Source organism: Narcine bancroftii, chromosome 5 (genome assembly GCF_036971445.1).
Source record: "Narcine bancroftii isolate sNarBan1 chromosome 5, sNarBan1.hap1, whole genome shotgun sequence".
Classification (NCBI taxonomy): Eukaryota; Metazoa; Chordata; class Chondrichthyes; order Torpediniformes; family Narcinidae; genus Narcine; species Narcine bancroftii.
The window spans coordinates 90,401,043-90,427,278 of record NC_091473.1 but is presented as its reverse complement, the minus strand read 5'-3'; the positions used below and the strand labels follow the sequence as shown (position 1 = coordinate 90,427,278).

Genomic DNA, 26,236 nt, shown 5'->3' with positions numbered 1-26,236 from the left:
GAAGGAGTGAAAGAGGGAATAGGGATTTTTTCTTTTATTTTGGAGCAGTTATAGATAAAATCATTAACTATACATCTAGATACACATGTTAATTAAATTGCACAATGAGATTACAAACCATTGATGGATTGGTAAATTGAATGTAATCTCCTGCCAATGTCTCTGAGCTTCATAATCTCCATACATAGGTGGTTTACCAGCACCTGTTAACACATGGGGAAAAAAAAGAGCTATTGATATTTTGGCTAATTCTTCTCTTTTGAGAGCAATTTCATTGCATGCACGTGCAAAGTGAAAATTTTGCAAAAGGAACTTGTTCTGAATTAACTAATTTTGCCAAATCCCACAGTGTCATTTCCGAAAAAGCACTGTCCAAGTTTCTTGATACTTGATTTCTACATAGTATTCTATTAAATAAGAAGACTAGGTTCTTCATTCACGCACATAGATTCTCCTATCGCCACAAAATGTCTTCTCCTGTGTCCTATCTTCTCAAAATGGGTTCTTCAATCACATACATACTCTTCAAATGTTTATGATAACATGATTTTTTTATTTTATTTTTTTTTCGGGACCTAGAATCGACACGCATTTTAAAATAAGGAAATGTGGAAGCAAATCCCAATTATAATTGGCAGAATGATGTAAAAAGACCATTAAGATTCACAAATTGAAACAAGTTAAATGAATTTTAAAACCAAGATAAACTAAGAATGGTGGTGGTGGGAATAAAGCTTTGTTCCAGGAACAATAGTTATAGATACTGATAAAATGAAAATAAAATAGTAGTAGGTTAGAAATGTTCAAATTAAGCACCATCAACAAAGTTATTGTTGAAGTCTAATCAGATACATATCAACACAATTCATAAAGAAACACAAGGAAAGCAAAATGAAAAAATATATGCAGGATGAGAAAAATAATCACTTACATGATACACAAAGCTTCATCATAAAATTGCAACTGTAACATAAGGAGCCACAAAGAATAGTAAAAACGCAATGCTGGAGAAACACCGCAAGTTAAATAGTGTACGTTATATAGCAAAGATAAAGGTACATTTGTGGCTCAAGCCACAAATAATATTTGAATAAATGAAAATATATTGAGTAGATAACGATTTAGCTTGGGAGAATTAAATTAAATTGTTTATTATCACAGGTGCCAAAATGCAATTTTTTTTAAAAACTGTGTCAGGCAAAGTCAACCCATAGTGCAAAAATAAAACTAAAATACAGAATGGAGTGTTATAGAGAGAAGTGCGTAAAACAGTACAAGGACCATTATAATATCTGGCTTGTGAGATCAGGAGATCATCTTTTACTCATTAGGAAAAAGGAAAAGAGAGGAGGAAATGTTACAGCAAGACAGCCTCCAGAGTTTGGAGAATCAGAAAAAGGCAAACTGGCAGCAACTTAACAATTTGAAAACTACTAATAAAGCATTTTTGGAAATATTGAGAATAATACACAACATTGTTTTTTTGTTAATAAATCAAATGATGTGCATTTTTGGAAATATTGAGAAAAATGCACAACGTTGTTTTTTGCTAATAAATCAATGATTGGCAAAAAAACATCTTAATTTTCAAATTAAGATAGAAGAGACTGCAGATGCTGTAACCTGAGGTAAAAAAAACGTTGGAGGAACTCATTGGATCAGGCAGCTGTGGAAATATAGATTTGGTCGACGTTTCGGGTCCAGATTGCTCTGATGGGCATTGATGAAGTGTCTCGACCCGAAAAGTCAAAATTCAAAAGAAACCCAAGGTAGTTGCCAGCCAGCCCTCTGGTTTATGCACAACTGATCTTGGTCAGGATCATCTCAGGGCTGAATAGATAATACAGACCTGAATAAGGGTTGAGAGACACTGCCCAACGCACCGTGAAGCTGACTATGAGCACTAAGGCAATGAGACACCATCTCTCCATGTCGAGCAGGACTCTCCTTCCTCGATCTATTGCTACTTTTCCTTTTCCACGGACTGCTTTTGCCCAGTGCTTCCTGATCTCCGCGCATGCGCTTCAGCTCAACCCACTCCGCCGTCGCCTCCTGATGACGTCCGATCTCCACAGCCGCTCGACCGAGGTGTGTTTTGACAGTGAGTAATTTACTTTCATTGATGTCAGTTTATTTGATTTAAGTTCTGGAGAAGACACTGAGTGTTATTTTCAAAAATAAACTTTATTTTTAAATTCTCATTGGACAACAACAAAATGTGTACTTTATTAAACTATTTAAGTTAAATGACTGTTGATGCCTGCAACCATTCCAAAGGCTGTTTACATTCTAAATGCTGTAGTCTACATTTTAGCTCCCGGGCTTGATTTCGAATTAGTAAAATTAATATAGATTAACACGGATAAATCGAAAAGTATTCAAATAAGCAGATATTCCGTTCCTGATTTTAGAGATGTGGGCAAGTACACTCTGTATCCAACCACTTCTCTTGCGCGTAAAGGCGTGATTTGGCTGCAAATATTTGTAAAGAACAGAAAGGAGAATGAAGCTGTAAAACAGAGGTTGGGGTGAACCATGCCAGTTATGGAACTGCATGTCTTTATCGTAGCAATGCACATTAAAGCCAGCCATTTGTTAATAAGGGTGTAATGAGGTTAGAGAGTTAAGGAAATCACGAGGAGTCATTTGATTTTGATCATAGAAGCACGCTTACCCATAATATCTAACGAATGACGGGGGAAAATTGTGTTTTTGTAAAAATCGTTTATGTCAATGAGTTGAGTTCTACCATCTGGCAGTATTTAAACTTTCTGCTATGATCCCTTGTATTGCTGCCAAAATTAATATTATTTTAACCTCATTTGTCATCATACGTTATAATGGAACCAGTTGAGTCAATTAGTTTTATCTAATTAGGTGTCTCATACATAATCTCGAATATATTTAAGTTGAACTGGATATTGACAAGATTTGAGAATGATATTTAATTGAATTTCCTAGCTCTAATACAAAAGTAGAACAGTTTAATTGGATTCGTTTTCATTCATTTTGATGAGACTTTGGCTGCTGATTAGTTTTCAACTTTTCCATTTCATGGTAATTCCTCGTGTAAAGGATTGTTCCAGTGCAGCAAGTTACATGTTTGTGGGGTTAATGCATTAGTAAAAGAATTTAAATGTTTCTTACCGACAGTTCCTTTTTCATTGCCAAGTCACGTTTATTGTCATCTAATTGGGCAAGTACAACCGTGTTCTCCGGTCAAAAAATAATGTTCACCGGTTCTCAGTGTAACAATACGTAGACGCACAACCAGGCAATAACACCCAAACAATACACATGAAGGACAAGTATTTATATAGTTTTGTGAATCTGAGAGCCTCGGATGGTTAGTGTGAACAGTTCCTTTGCTCGTTCAGCATTCTTACTGCCCGAGCATGGGTTGATCCAAAGTCTACGCCTGTATTTTGTTTGTTTGGAAGTTTAAGAGAAATATAACTGTTCTTTTTAACTTAATTAATTGACCCTGACATCCTCTGAGAGCACGAACTCATTCTTTATATTTCAATGTCGTCAGCTACGCTATGTCATGTGATATCTTTATCAAGGCCCGTAAAGTAAAGATTAGATACTAATGTAGAACGACTTATTTCAAAGGCATAGAGTATGTGTATGTTTATATATAATAAATGCAGAAAATATTCATTTCCATACATTATCGGAAAAATATCGCCTAAAGAAAACGACATTTTGTCCGAACCACAGATTTTATCCAACCAAGTACAATCTGTTCAAACAAATTAATCCCGGTCCCTGTGTTTCACTGACTTCAAATAATTTTTTGAATATATATATATTCCCTTAAGCCCATCGCTGTAAAATACTTGTAAACAATATTCTCGAAATGGACTTGAAAGCGGAGAAATCTGCCAAGGCACTGGCTTCGTGGCGGCAGGAAACAACAGTCGTGAACTGTATTGCTGGTTTCTTCACAACAAATATCCGAAATACAGAAACTAGAATCAAAATGTTAATTGATTTGCGTGTTTGGAGGTAGGTAAGAACTGCCAAAGAAAGTGTGGATAAATGAATCCTAAATAAAGCGTTATTTCGCTTAAGAAAGATGGTCCGTTTTATTTGAAATAGCTTATAATTTGTGGTCATTGATGAAATCAAACACTTTTTTTTTCCTTTACGTGGAAATAATTAGACAGAAATTGGGAGTTAACGTTCCTGCGTTCTGGTGTAGAAGCACCTCGCTCGCCTACTTGGTCCACCTGCAGCGTGCGATCGATCAGTCGCGGGCAACAGGGTCGGCTCCCTTCAATCCCGTGAACCAGTAAAGAGTCCAGAGATTTTGCGAAGCAAACATATTCTAATTTATCACACAGAAGTCTTGTGGTCCTGGATCAGGGGGAATGGAGGTTTTTAATTAAGGTATTAAATGCAAAATCCCGAGGAGCAACTACACACTTTCCGGGGACTCGGTCCGAAAATAAGATGGCCCAAAATCTCGTGAATTAAAATGTTAATATTTTGCGAACACAGGCCACTCTTCCAAAAATTAGAAGCTTAATTCCAGCATAATTAGGTTGGAACGACAAGCCCTTGTTCCAACCAGCACATGCGCACATTTAGGAGCGGTCGACATCGTTTGATGGCCACGGTTAAACTTTTTATTTAATGATCTTGTGTTGAAAGTACCTATGGGACAGTTGTTAACATTTCAGACATTTCAAGCACATTCCGTAAGTGCCATCTAGTGCTATGTTCCGGTATCACACATTCCCGTCCAAATCAAACCTCGAGCTTCCCAATGGGAACGAGATTTGGTTAAGCTGCAATCATTATTATGATGTTGCTCACATCATTATCAACACTGCGCAGAGATATAAACTCGGACGAAAGGGAGGAACAAAATTGTGGTTACCAATATCGTCTCATGGCTGATTTGAGTGTTGCCAATTAGTCAATCGGGACTTCCCTCAACTTGTCCCTTCTCTCTGGGGTTCTGCAACATAAACCGATTTGCTCCAGACGAGAGGTTCGATTTTTTTTAAATTAATTTTGGGCAGGTAGGTTCGAAACTGACAAATGTTCATTTGCCCTCCATTGATGCAGAAAACCGTGAAGTTCACATGTACGTCGTTGCGTTGCGCGAAAATTCAAGAACCATAAATCACTTGAACATCACAGTTGACCGGAAGGTGACTCAAATGTTACAACTGGAAATAAATCCGAATCAGTAAAAGTTGGAGGCAACAAAAGGATCAGTGTTGGAATGAGCGCTGTCATTTCGGAATGGTTATATCAGCAGGTTTCTGAGCCGGACAGTGACTTTCGAGCCGCCTTTTACTTTCCCAGGGGTATCAGTTAAATATAGAACTAACGCTCATGTTTCACTAACCATCCGCCATTTGCTAGATTTGTGTAAACGCAACTCATAAGTAGGGTCGCAAATGCCTAACATCTCGTTACGTTTATAGAAACAAGAGGCAAAACATTTTTAGATCAGTTTCAATTTCCTTGTAAAAGGATTACTTGGGAGATTCAATTTAGGGCCAGGGTCTGCTGTTATTATGTTGCCCTTCAAATAAAGTTGGAGGTGGACATTTCTGCGCGTGTCAAATGGTTATCAAATATCCATCCCTGGTGCTGAGACCACACCCTGACGAGCAGGGCGGCGCGCTTCATTTGGTGTTTTTCTACCGAGGTATAATGTTTGCTCACTGTAAAATAATATTTACGGTTCCAGAAAGAAAGCTCGTCTTGGCCAGGGCGCAGGTGTTGTTCGAATTGGACGGAGTCAATCATCTAGCAACTCTCTTTAAGCAGAGTGTGAAGTAAATAAGGAAATTCAATACCAGCAACGACACTTGAAGCCGCGACACATAGACAAACAGCCGAGAGAGAAGAGCTGGCAATCTGAACACAAGCTCGTTGTCCGCGATCATTTACAGCACATTTAAAATATAAAATACGAACAACTCCCCGCCTCGACTTATATCTCCTGCTTTTAAGCAAACATTTGTCAAGACCAGGAATCTCCTAGAAACCTTCTTTTAAAAACGGAAAGTGAGGCCGATACGGTGAATTTATTTGTTTGAATTCACATCACACAATTTGGAAGAACCACGCTTCCAGTTTCCACGATATTTTGGAACTGTGTTACATTCTAGAGTCCAGATTCGTAATACAGACAATTGATTAGAAAGAGATTTCAAATGTATTTAAATTGAAATCGTTTATTGAACATTCGTTCAAATACAATATTTCTAAGCTGTGTGTCTGCAAATGAAATTTTAAGATTGCCCATAGAGCTAAATATTTCCAGAGCACTTAGATCTACTCTTCAAAATACCACCACCGTTTAATTTTCAGTCGCCTTTTTATATTATATGGTTATATATCTTCGCGTTTTTCTCTTTTTATTCCAGCCATATTTTTGCATCGCTTAACGGAACTTACAGGTACCAGATAGACGGTGCCCTTGCGCTTTATTTTAACGACACATTAAAGGTGTACTGAGGCATAATTGTGCAAGAGTTCCGGGAAAATAACGCAAAGAAATCTACTCTATAACTCCTGCTCGATCGTGAAAGCGGGGTCCTCTTCGAGAAATAAACTCCGCTCGATACAACTCTTTCAATAGTTTAAAAAGTAATAAAGACATTAATAATTTGATATTTTATATAAATAATGCTATCTTTTGGGATTCCATATTAAAATACCACCTCTTACAATATTCATTCCGATATAAGCGGTATATCTTAGGATAAAACGCTTTGGTTGGATATTTTGTTGAGCACGGTTTTTATAATAATAATAAAGTATTATTAAAACGGAAAAATAAATACATTTCACTCGAACGTTATTCAGTTTGCCCTTCCATGTGGTTCCATGTGCTGTCAGCTCAAATTTCATCCCTCATATCTACAGCAAAATGTCCACTCATTAAATGGCTTTTAATTTTACAAAGCCAGTGACCTCAATGTCGTCGCTAAAAAGAGATGTTTCTATTTAAAAGGATATACTGAGCTGCCATGTTGCTCATCCTGCCTTGGCGATGTATTGAATTGGTGGTGTGTGCATGGTGCTGGTATAACAAAAAAAAACCATTATCCAACAATTGCATATTTTTTTATAAATGAAGAGCATGAATATTTGCAATTTGTAAAATTTATTTAGAAAGTTTAATTCCCATTGTACAACACGACGGCGGCGCTACATAGAATACATATATTTAATTCATATAAAGGGCTTTAAGCTTTTGTAGTCGTATGCAATATTGACAGTTTTCTCCTGTTGGATTTTTTTTTAAGAATGATTCGGTCTTCCGTAATATCTGTACATGTTCATTAATAAACTACTGGCAATGAACCTTTCAAAAGACATTTAAGTGTGAAAGCCCAAAGCTCTATACTACAACTGTGAAACCGTCTAATTAAAAAATAAAACTCAATGACTATGAACCGATAGGTTCTTTATACAAATATTTACAAACGTATTTACCTGTACAGAAAGCATTCCTTTTATATAAGATAAGAGTATAGTCTATCGTTTGCAGTCAAGTTCAGTGCAACTCACTACCACCGGAGAGAGAAAAAAAGGTCTGATGAGTGAGCGAGCGGTTGGAAGCGGAGAAGGTATTAAGATGGCCATTTGGTCACTGAAGCGGCCGAAGCTGCTGACTGTAAGAACTGTCCGGAGATTATGTTCGTGGGGACACTGAGGATTGGGGTGATTGCAGCCGTGGTTCTCGCTAAAGACAAGGGCTGAGGACTGACCAAAGCTGACTGAGCGGTGACTGGCGGTCTCAGGAAAGTTTGTGAGCTGCCTGTCGTGCTTGTCACTCCGATGATATTCTCGATGCTGAAGGAAGGTCTGGTCGTGGGCTCCGTTTTGATGATGGATGTGGAGCTCAGGCTGCTGAGCTGGAGCTGAAGGCTGGGGCTGAGCTGGGAATTAAAGGCTTTCCTGTTGAGTTCACTGGACGGGATGAGTGGGACGACTGGGGGCAGCATCGGACCCACGGGAGGGATGTAGGGATATTGAAGAGCGGCGGGGTGAGAGTAAGAGGCGGGATGCAGCGCATAGGGACGCCCGTAAGGACCGCTCAGGCTATAAGCTCCAAAACTCTGCATCATGAGGGCAGCCTGCTCTCTTAGATGATCCGCCGGCTGTCTCTTGAACCTTTTCCGCCGACGGAGAAAGCTGCCATTGTCAAACATATCTTCAGACTGTGGATCCAGCGTCCAGTAGTTCCCTTTACCCGGATTACCAGGTTCCCGGGGAATCTTCACAAAGCAGTCATTCAGGGACAAGTTGTGCCTGATAGAGTTCTGCCAGGCTGGAAATTTCTCCCTGTAATAGGGGAAACGGTTGCTGATAAACTCACAGATTCCACTAAGGGTTAACTTTTTCTGGGGACTTTGCAGGATAGACATGGTGATGAGAGCAATGTACGAGTAAGGTGGCTTCACCAGGCTGTTCTTGGGTTTCGAAACGTTGTTGCCGCTCGAAGAGCCACTCTCCTGAGTTTCCGATTTAGCTACTTCTCCCTCGGAGGAAGGGTGGCAGAGAGCGGAAGGACTCTCCGCGATTTCCTTTGCCCCGATCTCTTCCACCTCTTCTCCCTGATCGTGGGTGGCGTGGCTCTCAGAGTCGCTGTCCTTTCCCATGCCCTCGTCTCCTTCTCCCACCACATCAATATCGACATCCTCTGCTGTAAGGACCGTGTGCCCTGACATGTCGCTCGCACTACCGCTGCCTGACAGGGTCATCACGCTCTCCTTTCACAAATCACCAATAAAAGGTAAGAGCCTGGCTTCTTTTCTGATGAAACTTCTCTCCACTCTCTCTCTCTCTCTCTCTCTCCCTCCCTCTCTCTCTCTCTCTCCCTCCAGCCTCTCGTCTCTCTCACATACACACTGTCTCAGCTGGCAGTCCCTTGCAGATCAGATGACAACGCAGGTCAAGGGGCTGTCAATAACAGTTACCTTTAACTTTTTGACAGCCTATTTCAACTTGCATATTGCAACGTTTTAACTTTTCCTATTCCTCGCACTGTTTTTAAAACGATGTCGGTTTCTCAGCTCATGAGCTTTTTATGCCTCCTTTATATATATAAAAAGACTGGTGATTGTTTCAGTTAAAGATATACTCTCAGGATTGTCACGTGAGGGACTAACGTCAGACTTCCCTCTGTTAAGCCATGCAAAACTCGAGTTATTTCATGTAATCGTCAACATAGATCCGGCCAAGACAACAGTAGCACCACTCATTCCTACAAGCACAATTTCACCAAGGCAATCAAAGCATTCTTTATCAATAAACTCGCTCGTAGAATGGAGCTAGGCGGGACTTCAAATCATTTAATTGAAAGCTTTTATTTTGCAATTTCACTTTTCGGCCAAATGCAGAAATATGCCATGCAGAATATTTTCTTTGTTTACTAATTTTGATTTATTTCAGGACATTCTGCCGTCCCGATCAAAACAATAACATATTAATTAGATATTAAATCTTAATATAACTATTAATGTATGTGACGCTATTTATTTCGTTTAGATTTTTTTATGCGGATTGGAGTGTCACTGTCATTCTTTATATATACAGTGATCGGTTTATATTTTTGCGTAAAATTGACTTACAGTCAGGCACCGCCGTCTAAACGATATTTTTTGTAAGAAAGACGTATTATAACTGCATCAGATAGGTTGCCGCACATACAGCAAAATGGTTATTGATTAATCTATTAGGTTAGTGAAGAGGGGGCGAAAAGGGCAAGGATGGGGAGGGGGTGGTGGCTATTGGGGGGAGACATGCGGTAACAATAGAGAAGCCTCAAATAAAGAAATTTGGACCAGGATGTACAGAGGTGTTAACGAGCTAATCATCCCACGCGTTAGCATATGAAAAACTAGGAAATGGGAGAGTATGGGTGAATGTGAACAAGCTATTCACAACACTGAAGGTAAGTGTTTGTCTCAATACAGTTCTCAGGAAAGAAGATTTTGAAACTACAGAGTGGAAACTATACTTTTCCAAATAAGTTTAACAGGAAATGACACTGTATTTTAAACAAAAGCTTAATTTCAACGCAATAATCCCTTCCCAAATGCATTTTTACGCAGCTTTGTGTTGCGAATGTAAATACTAGCTTAATATTTTTTTTGTTGTTTTGGTGTTAGATTAAAATCGAATTGATTTGTTCTCCCAATTCCTCCTACTCAAATCAGAATATCTTTTCAGTGACAAAAGAATCAATTATTCTTTCCACCCTCCTATTAAGACTAACAAAACCATGTGAATGGGTTTACGACATGTTTTCGATGGGAGGAATGAATAACCATTTAAACCTGACAGGGCTTCCCTGTGACACAAAATTATATTATAAACTTGTAAGCGTTTCACTACAGAGCCTAGCGCTGTTTAGTCGGCAATAGATTTTCTTTTTTTTTTGTTGCTTGGGTACTGTTTTACGTTATCGTTTTATTTTACTCAACACTGATTTTAAACTGTTAATTTTAACACACGAATATAAAAAAATATTTTGTGAATCATCTACCCTTACATTTTGTTCAAATTAGATACTATTTACTTCACTAGCGCACTTCAATTGAGATATACAGCTTTGTATTTTTCTTTTAACAAGTGCGGAATCCAAGCGAATGAAGATATGTTAAGCAATCATCGAGACAAGAAAAAAAAAATGAATCGAGCCTGGAGGGGAGAGGGGAAACCCTGCACTGCGCGGTTGTAAATTGGTTATAAATAAGTGTTTCTTAGTTGTTTTCATTTGTGTCAATACGGCAGAACATATCAGTTTACAAAGCTCTTCGTTTCCTTACTTGTTTACTTCTTTCTGAGCCGCCTGCCACGATCATCTTTTTTTAATGCTTTAATTGATTCTGTCAAACTTGTAGCAAACTCTAATTTAGGATGAAATGGATCAGAAACTCACAATAATATATACACAATGTAACCGGTTTTCATTTTTTTTGTTGGTTACAATTACGCGTTAACGTACGGTATGTCACATTTGACGAAAATTGACTATGCTGCGGTTGGATGTGATGGTATTTTAATTATTGAAGCGATATACTGATTTTAGAGTAATATGGGATCAGGAGAGGTTACTGTAACCAGGGATTTCCGAATCACTCATCGTTTAAAATAGGCTGCCTTGTAGGCTAACCGTTATTGGCAACCGAAATTCCCCAAACAAAGTCTCTCTTTCCCCCCCCCCCCCCCCATTTTCTTCCCTCATCCTGTTTGAATATGGTTTTAAAAGTTCCATATTTCAAAATTACAGTTTCTTTGTTTGGCTTCAAGAGGAATTAAAGTCTGCCCAGAGCCTGGAATGTAGCTGCAAAATAAGATGAGTGACTTCATTTTTGAGTACTATTTGATTAAAACAAACTATTATATGCGACCATCTGGGCTGTTGCTTTCAACTGCGATCAGCTTCGTGGTCGGAAGAGCATCGTTAAGAGAAGCATAAAATACCGTCTTTGTTTCAAATGCATCATCCTATTTTTTTTCCTGTGATCTTCTTAACTCTCAGTGGAGTTTGGCAGCGTATTAAGAAAACAACCACAGAACGCATGTCTCTTTGATGCGTATTTCTTTAACACAATAAAAGTCAAATTAATTAAATCATACCATTAATTATGACCTTTAGCGTGAAAAGGATTGTTTCCCCTCGATTAGGGATGTATTGTTGCTAATCCCCGTGTTGACTCTGAGAACTGTCTGTTCTACAGTCATTTCTATGTAAGAGCTTTCTGTATCAATTTAGCAGATCGTAATCAGACACAGTTAGGTTGAAATAACGATCAGGATATCACTTTAAATAGCGAATTGTAATGGAAAAAGATCAACTCGATTTTCAGGTTGACAACGTTATCATAAAACACGCAACGAGCGATCCGCGGAAATTTCCGAAAATCAATAAACTTTAAAAAGTCGACTAGTTTTACGTGAAACTTCAACACAGCGCAGAAAATGACAATTAAAACGAGAGGCGCAATTCGTCTTTTGTACCTCACTTCTATTTGGCACCGAATCTAATCTAATTTAATATCATCCTGTTAATGAGAAGGAGCAAATCTCCGAGCAGCGCTGGGCGTCACAGATCCCTTTGAAAATAATCACAGGATCCTGAGCGAATCTTCCTAATAGGAACCAGGCACCTAATCCAACCCAGTCAAGATGGTGCACTGGGATGGATGAAGGAAGAAAGAGAAGGAAGGAAAGAAGAGGTGAAAGCTATAATAGTGCGTGTAAAAGGTGCCGGGGAGCGACACCTTTACAGAAAGGGCGAAAGTGAATATCTTCGGTGATAGTTATTTTATTTTAATCCCCGTTCTCTTCACGTGGCGATTTAAATGAGACTAAAACGGGGTTGTGTTTCTCAGTAATTTCTCAGTTAAACACATCGCTGAGATTTGGAGCCATTTGACGCGGTTGCGATCAGATGTCATTTGGGCTCGGCCACCCTAAGGCTGTTGCCTCGCGAAGTACACTTGCCAGAATCGAGATGTTTTCAGCAGATCACCGGAAGGGTATCAAATGCGTGCTATTCCCACTCCTTAATCCTTATTAGCCTCTACGATCTCGCCACCCTCGGGTTATTAAAGGAGAACCCCCATTATGATGTGCGCTGCATGAAGGGAAAGTGAGTGGTGGGGAGATATTCTTTCAGCTTCCAACGTTGTGGGCTGAGTCCAAACTTCGGCAACATGCCACGGAGCAGCAATGACGATTTTTAAATATATACATTGCATTCACATCAGAAAGCGAGCCCAGGTTTGTAATTGAAATATTATCGGTCATTCGATCAACCATTCAAATATCTGAGAAAGAGGAGATTCTTACCTGTAGAATATGCTCTTCCCAATCCTTCCACACCCAGCAAAATCAATACATTTACCAGCCGTCCAACTGAAAACAGTAACAGGATCAAACCTTTTCACCCACTATGTACCGTGTCTGAGTGTCTGTATTAAAATAATCCCCACGCCATGAAGAATACTTTCACCGGTAGTTCTCCATACTATTAAAGAGAGATAAAAAGCATCTCCGAGGTGGTTGATTGAATTGGTTTTCACAAATATTTTCATTTTTGAAATCTCAGTTTCCTGTTAATACTTGTGTAGGCTGTAATTTCCATAGCATGTTTGGATATAGTGATCCAACTATGGTGACAATAATATTCCATACAATCTCCTTATCGGTGCCATTCGCAATTATTTTAAAATTCTTTAAATTTATTCTAATCTCCAATAATGTGGGAAAATGGCTAAAACAGAATCTTTCATTTATTTATATGATGTAACATAAGACGCCATGGGGGAGGTACAAACTTCGGTGATAATGGATAGAAAAAAAGTGAGATAACTTCAATTTATACAAATCACACAGCGCTTAATAAAAAGGCAACTCGTTTAATTAAAGGTTCAAAGCAATCGGATACAGCATTTGGACAGCATTTAGAATGCGAATAAAATTCGTGATGAATTAATGGCATTGTTGGCGGGCTCTTAATTATAGTTATCATGTTAATTATTTTACATTAGCATGAAGTTATCAGCATGTCAGGTTTAATCAAAATGCACCGTTCTGCAGAAATTGTTCTTTTATTTCGTGATGTGAGATTCTACATCATGCGGGTTTATTGTTTAAAGACATAAAAAATGACTTTTTATTGAAAGAAATGTTTAATTTGATTTTGTACGGTCAAGTCACGTGCAGCCTGCAGGCTCAAGCTCCTAAAAGGGCTGGATTCGCGATCATCACCCTCTTTAGGAACCTACTCCATCAACGTGTAACTCTCTGTCAAACAACATGAAGTTGCTCATTTTTATCTGTTGATTTTTTTTTGTAAATACGACGCGTGCAGCCCAGCTTTCACATCCAGGGAGAAGTGGTCGGAACAAAAGAGATATTCGATGGCACTGTCAGTGTGTTCTCAAGGTTCGCTCACAAAGCGTCAGGGTAGATTTTAATACCCAGGCACGGCTCCCACTTCGCTCTTAGCAGCGTTCCTTTTACAATTAATGAGAGGGGGTCGGGGGGGGGGGGCGACAAGCAAAAATAATCTCCCCCCCCCCCAAAAAAAATCAAAATGCCATTCGCTCAGTTACTCGCATGTTCTCTCAATTGAATAGATCTGTGCATTCATACAGCAACGCGCCCGCGCCATTCTAACGGTACATCCAGCGTCTCATCTCAGCGCTACCTGGGTCCATAAAACGAAGTCATAAATAATTTTAAATAGCAATGCATATTATTAATCAATCTAAACCTTATGGCCTCCTTTTTAAATTGTGCAATAGGTTCACTCGTATTCCTAATGTGTCATCATTTTTTTGCATTTGTTTCTCAGCTACCTCTGAATGAACTCCAGAAGGTCCCGAAAAGAGGTTCGTGAAGGGTGACAATGACAAGGTCTCCAGGAAAAAAAAACTGAGAACTGCACGAGGCAAAATTAACCTTAGCGTTTATAACTTTATAGATGAATAGCCGACCCAGTAAAGTGTTTGCATGGACCCGTTTGGCCTTCGGCGCTGTTATTAAAAATATAACCGACCATTTTTTCCCCCAAGAGTTATGGTTTATATTTACGTCTTCATTTATTCCACCGTGTTTGAGACCAAATTCGCGCGTTGTTCGAATCATTCACTGCACCGATGGAGACCCCCAAAGTGTAATTCCGAGATATACCTTGCTCCAAAACAAATTCTCATCAGTAAATAAATGTAGCGGTGTAACTAAGCCTTTTTTTGTTACCTGTTTGGATAATGCACGCTGCACTTGTAGCCGATTGATTATAACAGCTAATTTCTTTAAAGACGGAAATTAAGATCTTTTGTTCGATTTTCATCGAAAACAGAACGATTATATAAAAGTACAGCAAATTCTTATTTTAAATTTAGATGCTGGAAATCTGAAACGAAATTAAAAAAAATAATGGAGTGCAATACACCAAAGTGCTGGAGAAACTCAGCGAGTCACGCATTAGGAAGCAAATTCGAATAATGGAAATACTTGACAGGTCAGGCAGCATCTGCAGAGAGTAAAGGAAAAAATAAATATATTTATAAAATGCTTTTACTGGATGTAATGTTGTGAGACAGGTCGGAGACCGTGACTATGCTTTGGGTTAAGTTCAAGTTCACGTGGACATAATAGAAACCTATTGGTATGAAATAATACGAGACATTAAACGATATGGACACAAAATCTCGGTGTTGTACTTTCAAATCGAAGTGTCTGCTCTTAACACTGCATGGTTACTGTATTTTTCGAAATGTTTGCATTCCAGTTGAAGGCAGGACACGTGCGGAGAAAAACTGACGGAAACTTCTTTCTCTCACTCTCCAATTACGATATTTTTTCGAATCGTCGAAGAAATCAAGGACAATCGATCCCTTCGATTCTTTGTCTCGGCACCGACTTGCCTTAAGGCAATACCTGATTTTAATTACTTGACTGATTTCGAAGTGGCACTGAGCCGTTCTCTGCCAGGGACAGCGGAGATTTGCGCAGAATGGTCAAATTGTTTGCTTTGATCACCCTGCTGATGGTGAACAATTTAACCTTTTAAAGACCCGAAATGGACGATTTTCCTATCTCGTCTTTTATATCTGTGAGATTATTTCATAGCTCAACCGTGAAATCTACAATGTTAACATTGCAACCGTCACCCATCCCTTTCAAAGGGCAAACATGTAACATATAGGAGTTTTCCTTCCATGTGGCACAATTTCCGACCAAAGAACAATGACCAGCGGTACATTTGCACAGCCAATTGCGTACATACAATCAACAGGTGCTCCTTGTTTTCTGTTTAAACCATATTTTTTCACCCAAATGTTTAAAAGTAGAAAATCTAGCCAGTTAGACTGTGAATGAAAAGATGTGGTCACTCATTGACGTTGAGATTATATAAACAACCTATATTCAATGTCAACTTCTTTCTAGAACATACATTTTAAATATCAGTTAAGCTAATTGTTCCAAAGCAATTCGGAAGATTATTTTTAAAAGGTGCTAAATAACTGAAGCTTCTTCCCATGTACCAAACATTTTTGGATGCTGTTTAGTAGATTAATATCAATACTATTATCACAGAACTTAATGTCCAAGATTCTGTGGTCAGTCACAAAATACTACTGATTTCAATGAAAACTGCTCAGTGATTTAGTTGGCTCTGTGGCAAGGAATCCTAGTTTATCAAGATGATTTGCAATCAATGGGAAATCTGATGTATCCAGCATTACTTTTGCCATGTGGCTAAGTAGTTAAACAGATTGAAGAACTCTTACAGAGAGCAAATTAGGAGGTTAAAAACACTAAATTTTTTTTTGTACGCACACTTTACTCTGAGGGAATGATGAACAATTCTAATTGTTCTGTGGCATTTATGTCCAGCATATTGCAAAAATCCAGGTTAACCATATTTAAGTAGTATATTAAGTTTACTTCTCTTAAAATACCTAGTGCAGGGAGAAGGGTTTATTAACAAGTTATTTCTAACATTTGTACAGCTGTGCAAAGACCACAATTACTGAGTGTAGGATTGCAATGGAAAACCAATCAATTAGCCCCAAACTAAGGTACACTCTATGTAGTTCTTCCAGGAGAACGATGGCTGCAGGGGGGGGGAAACCTGTCTTTAAACCTATTGTGGTGCACTTTCACACTCTTAAACCTTCCTGATGGGAGGAGGGAGGAAAGTGTGTTGAGGATATTGGGTCCTTTAATATGTTGGCTGTTTTTCCAAGGCAGGGGAATAATGTCGATGGAGTGCTTGGATGGGAAGGAAGTTTTCGTAATGTTCTGAACCACATTCGCTAGATTCTGTAGTTTCTTCCAAACTTGGAAGAACTCACATACCATGTTGTGATGCATCCAGCTAGTGTGTTTTCAATGGTACGCCTGTGTAAGTTATTGAGGGGCATGCCTTAGTCTTTTCAGAATGTTGCTGGGGGGGGGGGGGTGGGTGGTTCTTGCACATTTTTGACTGTCACGTCCCAATGCATTTGTACCAGGTCAGGTCATTGGAGATATTTATTCCTCAAAACCTGAAGCTATCTCCTCTTCCCAATTCAGCACCATGAATGTGGACAAGGGTGTGGACTCTGCCCCCTCTCCTGAAGGCAATGATCATCTCCTTCGTCTTATTGATATTGGGAGAGAAGTTACTATCTTGGCAGTGAATTTACTGTAAGGATGGTGGAAAAAAAAGTTCACATAAAATAATAGATTCAAATTTGATTGCTTCTCTAAAAACTACAGCAAAGGAGCCTATGAAAGAGCAAGTTATCATCAACAGAAACCTCTGGATATCTTGCCTGCAAAATGGAGTTGCCGATAACAACAAAATACATTTTAACCAAAATATAGCGAGACAGAGTGAACTGGAACACACTGGGACACTGGTTCTGCCTGTAAATTTTTCCAGGCATTAGAATGACACTTATCAAGGAACATAGAACTTAGAAACTTACAGAACAGTACAGGCCCTTCAGCCACAGTGTTGTGTGGACAAAATAATCTATTCTACCAACTGCCTAGAATTTCCCTACTGTATGACTTTCCATTTTTCTCTGTTCCATGTACCTATCTAATAATGTCTTAAAAGATTCTTTTGTACCTGCCTCCACTGTTGCTGGCAGCACATTCCATGCATCCAACACTTGCTGTGTGAAAAAAAATCTATCTCTTATATCCCCCCTGTACCTTAAAACCATGTTCCCTTGTGAAAAAGCCTCAGACTGTCCACATGATCAATGCCTCTCATCATCTTGTATGCCTCCATCAGGTCACTCCTCATACTCCTTCACTCCAACAAGAAAAGACCAAGTTTACTCAACCTATCCTCACAATGAATGCTCTCCAATCCAGGCAACATACTTGTAAATCTCCTCTGCATCCTCTCTATAGCATCCACATCTTTCCTATAATGAGGTGACCAGAACACAATATTCCAAGTTGGGTCTAACCAAGATCTTATACGGCTGTAACATTACCTCACAGCTCTTGAACTTAATCTCACCGATAATGAAGGCCAACACACCATACACCTTCTTGACCACACTATCAACCTGTGCAGCAGCTTTGAGTTTCCTATAGACACACACCACAAAATCTCTTAATTTGCCCACACTGCTCAGAGTCCTTCCATAAACATGGTATTCCACCTTCAAACCTGACCTACCGAAATGACCACCTCACACTTATTTGGGTTAAATTCTGTCTGCCGCTTCTCAGCTAGTTCTGCATCCTATCAATGTTACTTTGTAACCTCTGGCAACCCTCCCACTCTCCTGTCATCTGCATATTTACTAACCCACCCTTCCACTTCCTCAATAAAGTCATTAATAAAAATCGAAGAGGAGTCCCAGAACAGATCCCTGTGGAACATCTCTGGTTACTGACCTCGATGCCTTCTCTGGGCAAGCCAATTCTGTATCCACAAAGCAAGGCCTCCTTGGATTCCATGCCTCCTTACTTTCTGAATGAGCCTTGCATGGGGAACTTTATCAAATGCCTTACTGAAATCCATATGCATTATATCCACCTTTATCAATGTTCCTTGTTACATACTCAAAGGATTCAATCAGGCTTGTGAGGCATGACCTTCTCCCGATTAAGCCATGATAACTATCCTTTATCAGATTATCTTTTATGCAATGCCCTTTTCTGCCCTTCTTGACAAAAAATGGAGCTCAAAGATGCAACCTATATCTGAGGCAGAACAACTCATTACAATGAGGAGCCCATTGTACTAGTTACTTTTAAAGGGACACTCTGCTGATTCTGTGACATGTGACTGGGCATTGTCATTGCTTGCACTCATGTAATGAGAGGGCTCCCCTTAGCAACCTGTACTTTTTATGAATAGGAAAGTGTTCTACTCCATCAACGTACAACTATTGTGGATCATTGTGAACATTTATCAATGGTCAATGCCACGAACAATGCTAGACATTCTCAGCTGCTGCCATGGACCCTAGGGGACAAGGGCAACTCTCTTCTTCCTAGGCTCATCATATGAATGTCTCCAATGACACCATTCAAATGCACATACAAAATTACATGGGGAGGACAGTGACCAATAAAAATGAAATTTGTTATCTTACGCCAGTCTGGAGAGACAGTGCAAACGAAACAAAAATGAAAACTTTAATATTGAATGCTACATGTTGCACAATAGAGCAAACTAAAGACTAGATGAAGAATGGCAAGGGGATCCAGAGCCCAAGGGAAGATCCTGAAGGGTAGCAGGAACATTAGTAATCGGAAGAAGATGTCTACCTTGGGATTGATCTGCTCAGCATCCAAAGTTTCATCTCACAGATGAGCAGAGGAACCAGACAGTGTACTCATGGGATATAATGATAAGACAAACACTCATCATAGCACGTCTCCAAAATGATAGTTACTAAAGCAAATGAAATGATCCTCTTTGCACTCCAGTGGTTAGAAACAACATACTTCACTAATAGTCATGAGGGAGTTTAGGTGACGCTGCTTTTCAGGTCCACCTGCAATGATTACTAGACATTAATAAATGAATCAGTGTTCCAGTGACTGAAATGGCTTGCTCCAATTGTTTTCAGTAATCTGTGGCTTTCCCTTACATATCTTGTGAAGGCATGAAATTTATTTGTGCACTGAGTGGGGATTCTCACATCTAGAGAAGATATTGCAGCCATCTGCTGTTGAAACTAAGGGATGTCCTGATACCCTGCACACAGGAAGTGAACCTACTTTAAGTGCAGTGCACAGTCTAAGTTTTGAGATCTTTTGGTCTCTAACAGAGTTTTCCAGTGTTGTAAAGAAATTAAGTAGCAATTCAATTTATGCCTAAAAACAAACCTCCCTTCAGCATTTATTTTTACTGAAGTAAATTCTCCTGATTAGTGCACAGCCAATAATTGTCAGAGATTGCATTCAGATGAGTGTGGCCCCTTTAGGAAAAATATAGGAGACGCAAGAGACTGGTGATGCTGGTCTCTCGAGCAACAACAAAAAAAAAAACAACTGCTGGAAGAGCTCAGCAGGTTAAGCAGTATCTGTGGAGATCAAGGGATTTTCAGTGTTTCAGGTTGAGATGCTGCATCTCCAGAGGGAAGGTAGCCAGTAATGGAAGTCAAAATGAGTGATAAGATTGGCCAGTAGGTGACAAGTGGAACAAGTTTTGAGGGGGGGGGGGAATGCAGGGAAGGGGGGTGATGGGCAGATGGAGAAAAGTGAGGGAGGTGGGGTTGGGGAGTGCTGAGACAAGTCAGGAGAGAGGTGGATACCTAAGGAAAAAAAATTAGGCAGATGGAACTAAATGGGAGAAGGAAGAGAAAAGGAAGAGATAGGTAGGTGATTGGAATTCAATAAGGGAGAGATGATGGTGGATGCAGGTGAGAAAGGAGATAGGAAGGTAAAACAAAGGAGAAGAAACCCAGATAGATAAGTATGTGGGTGATGGGCAGATGGAACCAGGTTGGTGGTGGGGTGTGGTGAGGGGAGGGTAGATGATGACTCTGTAACGAGAGGGATGAGTGAAAAATGTGAAGAAAGGCAGAGACTTTGGGTGAACTACTAAGAATGAGATAGGAACACAGGGGGAGTGGGTTACATAAGACCAGAAAATTCAATTTTCTTACTGTTGGGCTGCATGTAACCCAAGTGGAATGAAGGTAAAGGTCTGCAGATGTTGGAGACCTACACAAAAGTTTTAGAGGTACTCAGCAGGTCACACATCATCCATGACACTCACCATTCCAGGCCTCCATCCTTCATCAGAAATACCAAAACCTGAGCATATGCTCGAATAAAAAGGAAAGGAGGGAGGAGCACAGGCTTGCAGGTGATAGGTAGATGCAGATGGGAAGGTGAATGAGTAAAAGGAACTGAGAGCTGGTAGGAGAAGGGGGAAGTTATCTGAGAAAAATGCTCTCTGGAAGGAGAAATAAAGGGAAGGGTGGACAGCTGGAGGAAGGAAGGTGTGGCCGACAGGCAGGGGAAAGAGAAGGAAACATCAGCTATCCATTGCTTTCCATGGATGCTGAATTCCTCCATCACTTTTGTGTACTGTCACCCAAGCAGAATGTGTTGTGCTGGTCTTTAAGTTGTGTCTGACTTCACTGTAGCAGAGAAGGCTGAGGACAGACAGAGAAGGGGTGTTGAAGTGACGTGCAACGAGGAGCTGAAGGCCATTGTGGACAGAGCCCTGATGTTCTCTAAAATGGTCATCTAGAGGTTGGATATCTGGAGGCAAGTGGCTCATCTGACATTCAAAGCTTTTCCATCATCTTCAAAGGACAAGTAAGGCTATGATGGAATACTCTGCAATTAATTTTCTTATTTTTCTTTGTGGTACTTTAAAAAAAATTCAAATCCAAACAAATGGAACTTCTTACAGATGTTGTACATTAGAATAAGTCAATGTGAAGCATTGAGAGTGACCATTACTTAATTTTCATGTCAAGATTGGGTAAGTGGTACAAGTGTATGAATCAAGAAATTACTATGACCAAAGTTGTTATTCACTTCATGTTCTCTTACCAATTTTTTATGTGTTGTCTTGCTTGCAGTGTTAGTCTGTTATTTTTCAATAGGGGAATAACTTTAATAAATATTACAAGCATGTGTCTGGTAAATGTACATCATAATGCCATTCATTTTAATTTCCCGATCATTATGACAAGAATGAGACCTTAAACATTACCATTCTTTCCGTATCTTTCTGGAAGAAATGTTGAGAAATCATGGACATACTCTACGTGATTTTTTATTTGTCCTTTAACTTCATTAGTTGTAATTTGTGGGAAATGTGAAAACCAGTCAATGTGGTGTTCTTAGATTTCCAGAAAGTCTTTGATAATGTGCCATTGAACAGGCTAGTGTGTAAAATTAAATCTCATGGTATTTAGGATAATGTAATGGCATGAATTGGTTGACAGAAACAAGAGGAACATGTGGGTCTTTTTTCAAGGTGGCAGATGGTAACTTGTGGGGTACTGCAAAGATCAGTACTCCACTTTGAGTCAGTGCCATCAGCAGAGAGGGACACAAATATTGTTTCTAAAATTTCACATTTTTCTGCACAGAATTACAATGAATATTTTGCCATGTTGTACTACACACGTTAATTTAGATAATAATAATAAGGATCATCATCTCGTCCTAACTTTGAAGCCTGTGTTTGAAGAATTCAACATCAGTAGCATCTGCATGAATTGACATTGTCATTCCCAAGGTTGGATGAAATTACTTTTAAATTGCAAGTTATAATGGACCATTTTTCCCTGTAGTTATAATTTATTGTTTTCTTTTCTGGAGTTTAAGATAATGTAGCTGGTGACCTGAAGAGAATATGTAGATCAACACTAATAGTCACTATTTTATAACCATTTTTTTTTCTTCTTGTCTATTTCCACCCATCTCTTTTGATGGTTCGCAATTTGATAGCAGAAACCATTGGATTTCCCTTTAGAATGCCAGCAAACTAGATGACATTGGGAGAGATTAAAGGCAAGCAGGATCCTGCCTGGACTTAACATTATTAAATATAAACTGTTTTTTTAAGCAGGAGTCCTGATTGTCCTTCCAAGCTTTGGGATTTGAGACCAATTATAGCACCCCCACAAGTATTGCAGCTAAGAGCAACTAGCTTAGGAACAGAATTGGAGATCTCTATTTCATTTGGCTTAGTTAATCAATGAGCAATGAAAATGATCCAGGGGTTCAACCTGTGTTGATATATTTGCAAACAAGTTGGATAGGAAAATAAAAGCTGGCTCATAATAATAAATATATCATACTTTTACTTCAGGATTTCTCCTGTTAAAATGGGAAGAATTACTTTTTCAGGAAAATGTAGATGTTGGGTTCAATAGAGTATTATTCTCAGCTGAGCTGCTCTCTGGGTTAAATAATTGAAGGATTGTTAGCATAGGAGTCAAAAGGAATAGATAAAGATGACTTCTTGGGTGATGGAACGAATGTATTCCAAACCCAGGATACTATACTCTGAAGGAACTCAGATTCTTCAAGAGGGAAGGAGAAAATTAGTGGAGGGAATAAACAAATGCCATTGCATAATCATGATGTTTGTGGAGTCAATATAAGTAATTTATTGGATAATTAAAAACAGAGGTGCAATTTTTTTCTAGTTACTATACATTTTCATTTATTCCCTTTACTCCAACCTGTTGGTTTGAAGTTTACGTTTACAATGAAGATTAATCAGCTTTTCCATTTTCCATTATACTATTTATTTCACACATGATTTGAATAATTTCAATTAAATCAATTACTGATGAATTTCACCTCAGAACATTTACTACTACAAAGGACAAATGCAACAGGTGCAAGGAAACACCAGCAGGTTCTCCAAAGACACTCACCATTTTGATTTGGAAGTAAGCTGCTGTTTCGTTATCACTGGTTCTAAGTAACAAAACTCCCCATCCAGCACTATTGTGGGAATATCTTCACCAGAAATCTGCGTGGTTTAAGCAAGTGGTTTATGATCAGGTTGAAAATACAGGCAGATATTAGAGAGAAAAGTTGTGATACCTGAATACCTGAAGATCCTGGAATTATGTGTACTTTCCAAAATCATTCACTGGCTGATGATCACTGTGGATGAATCAACCCTCATCTGAAACTCAACTTAATTCAAAGTTCAACGTTCAGATTTATTGGCAGAGTACATACATGACATCATATACAACCCTGAGATTCTTCTTCCTCCGGACCAGGCTGAATTTCTACTTATCAGTAGTGCAAAAAACTGTATTCAAGAAAAGATATATATACAGAAGAGAGAAATGTAAATAAAGAAAGAAATGCAAACAGATGAAAAAAAATTAAAGTTCAGTAATAAATAATGTGGAAAGTAAGAGTCCTTAAATAAGTCTCTGATTGAATTTGTTGTTTTGGAGATTGATGGTGGTGGGGTAGCAGCTGTTACTGAACCTGATAGTATGAGTCTTGTGGGACCTATACTTCTTTCCTGATGGCAACAACAGGAACAAAGCATGTTCTGGGTAGTGTTGATCCTTGATGATTGCAAAGGCAGAGATCATGTAGATTTTCCCAATGGTGGGAAAAGTTTCACCTGTGATGTACTGGGCTGCATTCATTACCTTTTGCAGGGCTTTCCGCTCATAGATATTGATTCCCTCATGTCAAGCCATGAAGTAGGTGGTCAGCACACTTTCCACTACACATCTGTAGAAGTTTGCCAAGGTTTCTGATGTCATACCAAACCTCTGCAATCACCTGAGGAAGTAGAGGTGCTGGCATACTTTCTTCACGATGACCTTCGAGTGATGGATCCAGGAAAGGTCCTCCCTTAAATTTGGTCACCATCTCCACCCCTGACATTCCCTTTCCCTGCCAATGTTCATTGGTTTATTACTTCTGGAATACAGTTATTTTGCAGCACTTGTGCTAGCAAAAGCACAATCCTCCTGACAGACATTTACATCTTTATTCAACAAATGTGAATTATCATTGATGCACCTTCAGAAGGAGAAATCCTTTTTTTTCCTCCTCTGGCTGGAAGCTTTGAAGACAGAATTGAATAGTTTTGATTCCTGCAGAACATTTTGAGTTATATTTTATTGAAGAGCACAGCTGCCTATTCACCAATTTTAGTTTTATAACAGAAATTAGATATGTGATAGAAAATAAAGGGTGAGTCTCAGACATATTATTTATGTCCTGTTGAATTTGTGGGTTGTAATAGGTACAGATTCTATCACCAATGTGTATATGTACAGATTGTCGTGTAGGATGACTGTGATTGGCTGAGAGTGTAGCCACACCTACTGGCAGGTCTTAAAGGATTGCTCCTAGCCAGACCAGGTCATTCTGGACTGGTCGACCTACATGTGATATGCTCCAGTCTTTTAGTTAATAAAAGCCTTGGTTTGGATCAACAAGTCTTTGGTTCTTTCGACGCGCTCTACATGGGCGAAAGCATTTTCCAGATGGAACAACAATTGAATTGTGCCCTAAACAGAGAGAGAGATGCACATCAGCCAGATATTCTTGAGCAGTGGTTTACAAACTGCCCCCCCTAAATTCACATTCCACTTTAAGCAATCCCTAATCTGTAAGTTCTCTGTAATTAGTGAGGATTGCTTAAGGTGGTATGTGAGTGGAAAGGGAAGGTTGAGAACCTCCGCTCCAGACACAATTGTTACTGAAACATTTTGTTTGAGAAATATTGTCATTGGCCTATTTCCTTTGGAGTTATGAAACTGTGCACATAACGAGTCAATTAGGTACGATTAAATCAGTAGTTTTCACACTTTTTCTTTCCACTAATATACCACCTTAAGCAATCCCTCACTAATCACAGAGCACTTATGGCATAGGGATTGTTTAAGGTAGAATGAAAGTTTGGGGGTGGGGGCAGTTTGAAAACTGCTGACGAGCATCGATGTATGACAGTAATACATGAAGTGTAAAGCAAATGTTAACCATATAACCATATACAGCACAAAACAGGCCAGTTTAGCCCTACTAGTCCATGCCGGAACAAATCCCCACCCTCCTAGTCCCACTGACCAGCACCTGGTCCATACCCCTCCAATCCTCTCCCCTCCATGTAATTATCCAGTCTTTCCCTAAATGTAAATAACATCCTTGCTTCAACCACCTCTGCCGGAAGCTTATTCCACATCCCAACCACCCTTTGCGTGAAGAAATTTCCCCTCATGTTCCCCTTATAATTTTCCCCCATGGCCTCTGGTTTGAATATCCCCCACTCTTAATTAAAATAGCCTATCCACGTTGACTCTGTCTGTCCCTTTTAAAATCTTGAACACCTGCATCAAATACCCCCTCAATCTTCTACGCTCCAGAGAAAAAAGCCCCAGGCTGCTCAACCTTTCTCTGTAACTCAAACCCTGACATCCTGTCAACATTTTCGTGAACCTTCTCTGCACTCTCTCTATTTTGTTTATATCCTTCCTATAATTCGGTGACCAAAACTGCACACAGTTTTTGTTTGTCTGCAACATCCACTGTTTCAGAAGCACACGATAGTAGAAGCATGGATGGAAGACATTCTTACTGATTTTTCTCATTTTTTATGGTAAAAGATTTAACATTACACATTTTTCAGAATTAAATTTCATCTGCAATTGATCTGCCCACTCCAGCACCTATCTAAATCTCCTGCAATCTATTATCTTCCTCATAGTTCACAGCACCTTCAAATTTTGTGTCATCCTAAAAAACATTAAAT

The 26,236-nt window shown here is 39.2% G+C and overlaps 2 protein-coding genes and 1 long non-coding RNA gene across 12 annotated transcripts in view; 1 reads left to right on the top strand and 2 right to left on the bottom strand.

Moving 5' to 3' along the window:
- The window catches only part of alg6 (ALG6 alpha-1,3-glucosyltransferase), a 66,876-nt gene extending 59,863 nt beyond the window's left edge, over positions 1-7,013 (bottom strand). For 3 of the 10 annotated variants that reach the window (XM_069938308.1, XM_069938310.1, XM_069938318.1), the window contains exons 1-4: positions 3,148-3,243; positions 1,850-2,146; positions 932-963; positions 119-203 (exon numbers count right to left, since the gene is read on the bottom strand). In XM_069938308.1, coding sequence (XP_069794409.1) covers positions 119-203; positions 932-963; positions 1,850-2,019 — 287 coding nt within the window. In that variant the 5' untranslated portion in view covers positions 2,020-2,146; positions 3,148-3,243. Of the gene's footprint in view, positions 1-118; positions 204-931; positions 964-1,849; positions 2,147-3,147; positions 3,245-4,888; positions 6,082-6,815 lie in introns of those variants that run through there. The other 7 variants (XM_069938309.1, XM_069938317.1, XM_069938311.1 and 4 more) reach the window with 7 other exon arrangements.
- The window catches only part of LOC138763701 (uncharacterized), a 112,933-nt gene continuing 88,712 nt past the window's right edge, over positions 2,016-26,236 (top strand). The window contains exon 1 of the long non-coding RNA XR_011357735.1: positions 2,016-2,101. This is a non-coding gene — a long non-coding RNA (uncharacterized lncRNA). The remainder of the gene's footprint in view (positions 2,102-26,236) is intronic.
- Positions 7,163-9,069, bottom strand: foxd3 (forkhead box D3). Its single transcript, XM_069938319.1, has one exon. It carries the CDS (start codon positions 8,739-8,741, stop codon positions 7,608-7,610), a length of 1,134 nt encoding a protein of 377 aa, XP_069794420.1. The 5' UTR covers positions 8,742-9,069; the 3' UTR covers positions 7,163-7,607.

Excerpts from the sequence above, each read along its gene's own strand:
- foxd3 (XM_069938319.1), bottom strand. The coding sequence starts at position 8,741 with ATGACCCTGTCAGGCAGCGGTAGTGCGAGCGACATGTCAGGGCACACG.